The sequence below is a fragment of the Peromyscus maniculatus genome, chromosome 1, assembly GCF_049852395.1.
Source record: "Peromyscus maniculatus bairdii isolate BWxNUB_F1_BW_parent chromosome 1, HU_Pman_BW_mat_3.1, whole genome shotgun sequence".
NCBI lineage: Eukaryota > Metazoa > Chordata > Mammalia > Rodentia > Cricetidae > Peromyscus > Peromyscus maniculatus.
This window is the reverse complement of record NC_134852.1, coordinates 137,861,925-137,870,364: the sequence shown is the minus strand read 5'-3', so window position 1 is coordinate 137,870,364 and position 8,440 is coordinate 137,861,925. Positions and strand designations below refer to the sequence as shown.

General features: G+C 54.1%; 1 protein-coding gene across 3 annotated transcripts; it reads right to left on the bottom strand.

Moving 5' to 3' along the window:
- Positions 1-1,463: 1,463 nt before the first annotated feature.
- Prr14 (proline rich 14) lies at positions 1,464-6,807 on the bottom strand. Of its 3 annotated transcripts, none has more exons than XM_006977049.4 (12): positions 6,661-6,807; positions 5,800-5,871; positions 5,504-5,672; positions 4,731-4,855; positions 4,471-4,660; positions 3,853-3,896; positions 3,556-3,761; positions 2,614-3,199; positions 2,407-2,476; positions 2,242-2,333; positions 1,933-2,004; positions 1,464-1,843 (listed from the first exon to the last, which is right to left on the bottom strand). In XM_006977049.4, exons 2-12 carry the CDS (start codon positions 5,820-5,822, stop codon positions 1,567-1,569), a joined length of 1,854 nt encoding a protein of 617 aa, XP_006977111.1. In that variant the 5' UTR covers positions 5,823-5,871; positions 6,661-6,807; the 3' UTR covers positions 1,464-1,566. The 3 variants fall into 3 exon arrangements, with proteins under 3 accessions (XP_006977111.1, XP_006977112.1, XP_015851410.1); XM_006977050.4 differs by having other exon boundaries at positions 3,556-3,665; positions 6,661-6,790; XM_015995924.3 differs by lacking the exon at positions 6,661-6,807 and adding an exon at positions 6,361-6,465.
- Between the last annotated feature and the right edge of the window lie 1,633 nt (positions 6,808-8,440).

The window sequence follows — 8,440 nt, the reverse complement described above, 5'->3', positions numbered from 1 at the left end:
TCTGATTGGCTGGTCGGACTAGCCCCGCCCTCCCCAGGTCCTGGGACCCGACTGGTCCGAAGTAGGCGTTGGAGCGGTCCCGTAGGCCGCCCGCCTCTTCCTGCTCTCCGGTGATTGGCCGCGGCGCTGGGAGGCGGGGCCTGCAGTGGGAGGGCGCTGGGCGCTGGCAGGCGTGCGGCCGGCCGCGGGGCGCTTCTCCCGCGGGTGGGCGTTCCTTCTCTTTCCGCCGGTTGGCGTTCCGCGCAGGCGCGGGGCGGCAGCACCGCCTGCCAGTCTTGGGGCGGATCGCTCGGTCGCGGCGTATCGGCACCCGGAGGCACGCCGGGCGGGGGTCCGCGCTGGGCCGGAGGTCCGGCTCCTGTTCCTGCGGCTTCGAGCGGTGCCCTTCCCTTCCAGTGCTCAACAGTGAAACACACCCTGCATTCGTGTGTGGAGTACTTTCACGTGAACTCACTTGGTCATGAGTGCGAGGTAAATATTTGCTATTTGCTTTTTTTCTTTTTCTTTCCTTGTTTTGGTTTTTCGAGACAGGGTTTCTCTGTGTAGTTTTGGTGCCTGTCCTGGATCTCCCTCCGTAGACCAGCCTGGCCTCGAACTCAGAGAGAGAGAGAGATCCGCCTGCCTCTGCCTCCCGAGTGCTGGGATTAAAGGCGTGACCACCACCCCTGGCTGTTTGCTCCATTTTTATCGAGGGGATCTGTATACAAGCAGCCAGCATTCTAGCTCCAGGGTGAGGGCCCTGGCCACTGTCCGGCCTTTATGTGACTCTGATCTCTGGTTTTTTAATGTATCATTATTGTGTGGGGTCGGACCTGATGTGTGTAGGGGCGAGTGTCATATATGCAAGCCGAGGCTTGAGGACAACTTTGTGGAGTCTTACCCCTTTCAACTTTTTTGAGGGTGTTGGGGATCCACTTCTGGTTACTAGGCTTATGTGCCAAGCACCTGTTATCAGCTGACTAGCTCACTGGCCTGGCTGTTACCGTCATGTGGACATTTCCCTGACAAACTCACCTTGTCTTCTCGTCGAGGAATTCCCTCGTGGGGCTTGTACTGGTCCAGTGTCTGCGGTAGGCTGTCCTGGGTGGGTGATTACAGCATTTGGGAGGAACTCCAGGCCTTAGCCTGTTCCACACCTTTTCATCTCTGTGCTGTAATTGAATATGCATGGGGGCATCTTCTGGTTTGTTTTTTCCTCCATAAATATCACCTCATAAAAGAGTTCTCAAGAGCATTATCTCTGGGCTGGAGATGTAGCTCAGAGGTACAGCAGTCTAGGTTTGATCCCCTAGCACTGCCTGGGATGAGAGTGGGGTGAGGAATCGCTGTGTCTACCCTCCTGTCTGCAACCCTTTTTTCAAATTCTCTGGCACTGTTCCCTTTCTCTTCTCCTTTGGTGAGCAACAGAGAAACGTGAGCTGGTATAACTAACTGATCTAAACTCTGCTGAAGACACAAAGGAATCAGAAACATATTGAAAACTTTATAGAAATATAGAGAAAAAATACAATTGATCCAGAGATTTACCCCCTCCCCGAAGGATGGATGGACAAACAGTTGGAGCTCCTAGAGCTGACAGGGATGTTCCCTGTCTGTCTCCTCCTCCAGGAGCAAGGCATCTAGCTCCTTCAGCCGCTCTTGCAGCAGAGGTCCCACATCCTGACTGGGTGCCCGGCTGGGAGTAAGGGTCCTGCCAGCTGCGGCGCGGACCCCTCGTGACGGTCGGCGGGACCGAGGATGGCTGCTGTCCCGAAATTCTACAGCCCGTCGGAGTTTCTTAGAGCTGGTAAAAATCAGAGTCCCATTGCGCTCCCGGGGTTCCTCAAAGATGGTCTCAAAGGTCCTGGGCCAGGCAGGGAGGAGAAGTGTTTACCAGCATGCTCCCTGGTTCAGACAGCCCTCTACTTCCCCCAGACCTTCCAAGTTTCTCACCTTCTGGCTGTGGGCGATTGGTAATTCTTATTGGTATAAATTTCTTCCAAAGTGAACTCCTTCTTGTTTAACCTGGAAGCAGGAAGCAGAGGGCACTGAGAAACTTTGAGCAGGGAGGCCCTGAGCAGGCATGGGTAAAGCCTGACTGAATTGCAAGAGTCAGAAGTGACATCTGAGGAAGTTATAAGCACAAGCCACATCCTTGCTAAACTTAAGCTTCCAGGCTGGACTACACTCCCTGAGAGGAGACAAGGCTGTCTTCAGGAATAGGAGTTACCGAGGCAGCTCCCTGCTCTCCGAGCCTCTCACCTGACTGGTCGAGGCAGCCCCATTGGCGTAAGGTTTGGTTGTAGACGGACAGGTGTCCTCCGTATTCTGAATCTAGAAACCTTTCCCATGGTCTGCAAAAATGGGGCAGAGGGTCACAGAAGGGCACGGACTCCGGCCTCAGCTCGCTCCTGTCTCTGTCATTACCTTGGTCTCTGGGTCAGAAAACACCTTGTCCTTTGAGGCTTTTAACTCCTTCCCCTTGGTTGAACCCAATCTGCAGAGATGGTCAACAGTCAGGGACAAGGGAATACACACAGCAATACACCCGTCTGCTGTCACTGGTTATTGAGCAAGGGAGGCCAGGCTCAGGCTGTGGCCAAGGCTTCCAGAAGGGTTTATTGAGAGCACTACCTGGGTTCTGCTGCTTCGCAGAAGAAGGAAGTGGATGCAGTGGATGAGCAAGATGTAGTGAGAGAAGATGAGGCTCCCACTCCTCCAAGAGGGAAGACCTCTTTCCGGAGACAGGGCCGAGGAGGTGCTGGGATCCGGGCCATCTCCCCACAACCCACAGTATGTCTCCGGGGCCTGGACTGGCTTGGCTGGGATGGAACAGGAGACCAGGTACAGCTACCTGGGCCAGGGGGCCCTAGATCAGGGCAGGAGTAGCTTCGGCCCAGAGATAACTTAGGGACAGATGCTGGGGAATTGTCCTGAGTCCGCCACTGGCGGATAGGGGGCCGGGGGCTGACAGATGCAATTCTCTCAGTAGCCCTGGACTGCTCAGCCTCTGAGATAGCAATCTTCAACTCCAATTTCATGGGAGGTGATGGGGGTGGAGGCTGTGGTGCTTTGTTAGGCGTGAGGAAGATGTCAGCGAAGCTCTCAAGCTTGGATCGGACGGAACGGAAGAGAGGGGCCAAGCCCCAGGGACTGAGACGGGGGCGTAAAAGGCTGGACGGTGGTGGGGTCAGTGGGGCCTCCAGAGCAGGATCTGGGGCTGAGGAAAGGAGAGGGTCACAGGTGGGCGGGCATTCCTCACCCTCGGGTGATTTAGCACCACCTCACAAGCCTCAGTCTCTTCCCCAGACACTAACCTGCCTCTAGCTGAGTGAACCTGCTCCTAAAGTCCTGTAATTAGGATTGCCTAACACGCTCTGAACCCTGGATTTGATCCCCAGTATTGCAAAGCAAAGCAAGAACCCCTCAAGTCCCTGAGGTCCAAATCCCATTTTTGTACATCCTGCTCTGCCCTGGGAAGGGGTTAAATCCCACCCTTAGTTCTGCCCCTGATGTTTTAAGCTCACGTTGGCTACTCCAGACTTTTGAGTCTTACTCCTCTGTTCAAGTCCGTACCTGGTAGTGGGCTCTCTGGAGGGTCAGCAGGCAGAGTGGACGGCTGGAATGGAGGTTCTAGTTCTCTGGCTGCAGGCATTGGCTGATGAACTTTTGTCATAGGCTCAGCTCTGGGGTGAAGGGACAAAGTAAGAGTTGGGGATGCTTCCAAGTCCGGCTCCCTCCTGGGCCAGTGCTTCCCCTGGCCTTGAAGGCTTCTGAAGGTGCTATAAGGAAGGAGTAGACAAGTAACTCCTGATGCCCCCAGCTCTAGATATCTGGTGATAGCTTTGATAATCCCTTCCCCAGCCCTCTTACCTTTGTGCTGGGACAATGAAGTTGGGCCTATCTTCAGCAAAACCCTGGATATAAACAGGGAGGTGTTATGAAAAAGCAGGAAGCCATCATTGGCCTCCCCAGCTTCCAATGTCCTAACTCATTCCCCAGAGGTCTGTTTGGTTGTACGGAAAAGATTTTTTTCTTATATGCTTTATTCAGGTAGTTTATTCTAGCACAAAAAAATGCTGTCATTGCGGTGGTGGCACAAGCCTTTATCCCAACCCTTGAAAAGTAGAGGCAGGCTCTACATTGGGCCAGCGTGGTCTACACAGCAAGTTCTAGGCCCCCCAAGTCTACATAGTGACACCCTGTCTAAAAAGAGGGGGAAGGGACTGGAGTGATGGCCCAGCACCAGCAGTTAGGCACTGCTGCTCTTCCAGAGGACCCAGGTTCAATTCCCAGCACCCACATGGCAGCTCACAACTGTCTCTAACTCTTGTTCCAGGGGGCCAATGCTCTCATATATGCAAGCAAAATGACAGTGCACAAAAAATAAAAATAAATTATTTTAAAAAATTCTGTTGTCCTGTTTTACAGAAATCCACCCCCAGCCTCATGCTTGCCCTAGCTCGACCCAGCTATCTTACTTTCTTATACCTCAACTGGCTGTCTGGGACTGGCAATGTCTTCCAGGACCACCACCAGGGTGGGTTGGGTGACCTGGCCTATCTTTTGTGATGGGCTCTCTTCTGGGCCAGGGGCTGTCCTTGACCTCATCCTCGAGGTGGGAGAGGAGTGGTGGATGCGACTCAGGGGCTCTCGGCACAAATGCAGTGGGTCAGGAGGCCTAGAGGAAGAACGGGAAGATGAGTGGGCCCAGCTGCATCCAGCTCACTCCCTCTCCATGTCACACTCACCTGGCTTCTAAGTCCCACTCGACCTGCTGGGGGCCCGGTGAAGCAGGTGACTGTCTGCAGACAGAATCCTGATGATTGTTGAGATTCTTTGAGCTGGACGTGTCCTCTTGGTATGCCAGGGGGACCTAAGAGAGGAAGAGTCGTTAAAAGGAAGCCAAGCTGGGCCCATGCCTACAATCCCAGCACTTGTGAGACTAACACCAAGAGGACTTCGAGTTCCAGGCCAGCCTGGGCTAAAAGGTGAGACCCTGTCTCAATCAGACAAAACAACAAAGAGCAAAGCAATGGAATGGGGCCAACTGGACGGGACCTTCTGTGTCTCAGTGTCCCCAGTCACAGAGGAGACGGATTTTGGCTAGAATCCACTCAGATCCCTAAAGGAAGTGATTTGGGCTGAATTAGGGGTGAGGTATTAGAGTCAGGAGATACAGGTGGGAAATGTAAATGTTCTAATCTTCAACCCAGGCTCTGAAGAAATGGAAAAAGAGGCGACAGTTTTCTCTTATCATGTAGCCAAAGACACCACCAGCATATTTCCCAGGGAGACAGGACAGTCAGAAGAGTTTCTCATTCCTACTTAGTAGGATATGGTTCCACTCAGTGGAGGGTAGGGGAGGACAGACAGACTAGTGACCCCAGAATCATGCAGAAGTCTTGCATTAAGGAGACTGCCTTGAACGCTGGCTTTAGAGATCTGGTCTAACTTTAGTAGGGAGCCTGGGCGGGGGTGGCGGGCAGGGAAGAGAGAGGGGTCTTTAAGTTAAAGGGCTCACCCTGTTTGGAGCCATGACATCTTCCAGCACCACTGCCAGGACCCGCCGAGAGGCCTTTTCCAGGGGCGACGGGGACCCCAAAGGCTGCAGCCTCGGTCTTTTCGGGCTCCTGGCTTCCCATAATGCTCGGGCTAGGGGCTGGCGGCACAGGCTTGACCGTCTAGAAGGGCTGGAGGGTGAAAGAAGTAGAAGACAGTTGCTCGAACCGGTTGTTGGCTCTGTAGTGGTCGGGTACAGCCGCCAGGACCCCTGTGTCCCGGGCTTAAGACAGGCAGGCGGGCGGGGTGCGCTCTCACCTGGGGTCCCCAGGCAAGTCCATGGGGAAAGCGGTGGTTCCGGGGAGTCCCTGGGGAGTCCCAGGCTGCAGCCTGGGGCAAAGGGGGGACAGGGGAGTGGGGAATGAGATCCAGCTCCTCCCCCGGGGTTCCGCCCTTCATGGTTCGCCTGTGGCTCCCGGTAGGCTACAGGCCCTTCCTCGAAAGGGCGCCCCCAGCTGGCCGCTCGGAGCCGGGTCCTCCCGCTTGCAGCCGCCTTGATCACTCGGCCCTGCCTGGCACCTGCCGAGACTAAATTGCGGCGGTCACAGCTCTTCCGCGGCTCGAGCCTCCGGAGACCTTTGTCTCTGTAGATGCCTCTCTGAGGTCCTCGGGGATCCGCTGGGATCCCGGTCCTGGGAGGCTCCGTTTCCGCTAGATTCCTCGGTGATCCTGGCCCCGCCAGGCAAGGGCTCCAGAAGAACGGCTCCACATACTAGCCGCCCTCCCTCCCTCCCTCCCTCCCTCCAGATCGCCTAAATTGGATCTCTGTGGAAAGAATCCGACAGTGCGGTTCTTCCAATCAGAAGCCGCGCGACTCGCCTCCTCCCACTGTGAGCTTCGTCTTAACTAAGTTCCACTCGGGGGAGGCCCAAGCTCATCGGCGAGCTCAGTCCGGATTCCGGGGTGCACACTGTCAAACCGATACCCCAGTCACGCCAATCCCGGAAGGTCCAGCCCACCGGTAACATCCCACCCCAAGCCCCCGCCCCGCCTGGATCCCCGCCCCGCGTCCTCGGAAGCCCGGGACCAGATGGCTCGAACGTCTCCGTCCCCGCCCGCCTCTCTGCCCTCTCTCCAGCCCGGTCCCCCCCACTGGCACCCCTCCCCTGCGCCGCTCACCGCAGCTTTCCAAGGATCCCGGGTTTTCGACAGCTCCCACCTCCGGCTTCTTTAAAACCAGCCTTACGCAGCTCTGTCCAACCGTCAGAGGCCTTCTTCTCTGTGTCTTGGGCACCGCCCAATCGCCAGCCCCGGTCTTCCGGGGTTAGGAGAAACTACGTGAAACCGCCAGGCGGCCATGATATCTAGGGGCAAGAAGTTAAACTGGGACAGCACCGCCATTGTAATTGAGGGCAGTAAGGCTTGAGCACCGGTCGGCCGAGTAGCGTCATTTTTCAAAGACCGGTCAGCGGTCAGCTACTATGACAGGTTTCTCGATATATTCGGACAACTGTAGTGAAGCTACAGTTTCTCCACCTTTTGAAAACCTTCTTCTGTATTTTTTTTTCTTGTTCCTATGCCAGTAAGCATCAAGTGCTGACGACTTGAGAAATTCCCATTCTCTTAGGGTCCTCGGGGTTGAGGATCTGGGAGTGAGGGAAAGAGGGGCGTGAACCCTGAAGATCCAAAGTTAACGATTAGGGCCGGTGCGTCCTCTGGCTTGTTCGCTTTCTGGAGAGACGGGGCAGAGCCTAAGTGGGGAGAATGCTGTGAGCTTCATTCTCTGGCGGGTGTGTTCACTTCTTCCTAGAGTGCCGTCTGCAGGCCACTTGGAAGGTTGGTTCAGTAGAGGCTCCATGGCAGGAGACCAGTAGCCAGCCTGGGGTTTGCCCGGTGGAGCAGGCTCAGTGTCCTTCCTATTCTGGGCTCGCAGAAGTAACTCTTTGAAGAGGAGCCAGTCCTATGGAGGGTGTCAGGTAGTTAGGAATAAATGGTAAGGAATAGAATGCTAATGTCTGGAGAGCCGGCACTAATAGACCCTTTATTAGGAGCCGGACTGTTGGTGGGGAAGAAGTGGGCATTGACAGGCGTTTTGCACTATGAATGTGCCTTCACCACCTAACCAAAGCCCCTACCTTCCCTAGGATTCCCGGTTCCAAACCAGTCTGTGCGTGCGCAGTGTGTGTGTGTGTTGCTATGTGTATGTGGAGGCCAGAAACCATTGTTGGGTGTCTTCCTCAATTGCTCACTTTTTTTTTTTTAAAGAAAAAAAATACTTTTTAAAAAGTATGTTTATTGCTGGGCACTGGTGACACGTAGCTTTAATCCCAGCCCTTGGGAGGCAGAGTCAAGGTGGATCTCTGTGAGTTCAAGGTCAGCCTGGTCTACAGAGCGAGATCCAGAACAGCAAAGACTACACACAGAAACCCTGTCTCAACCTGCCCCCCACAAAGGGTAGATCTTCCCACTTCAAAAGACTTAAGAAAAAAAACCCTCACAGGTGTACCTAGCCACTTGGGTTTTAGTTAATTCCAGATGTAGTCAAGTTGAGAACGAAGAACAGCCGTCACAGGGCCCAGGATGGCTGGAAACTCACAGCAATCCTCCTGCCTTAGCTTTGCAAGTGCTGGAATTACAGGTAAGCACCACTATGTATGGCTAATTAATACTTTTCTTGAAATATTCACATATACAATTCACTCATTCAAATGTACAATGAAGTAGTGTTTAGTCCTCAGAGCCTTGAGAAAAATGAAAAAATAAATGGTTTTTAAAACTTAAATGTGATTTATTTACATTTATTTACTGGGGGCGGGGCATGCCGTAGCATGTGCAGAGAGGTCACAGAACAACTCGAGGGAGTCCATTCCTTCCACCCTGTGGATTTGTCAGGTTTGGCCAGCAGGTGTCGTTCCCCGCTGAGCCACCTCAGCAGCATAGTCTCTGAGGACAAAATACC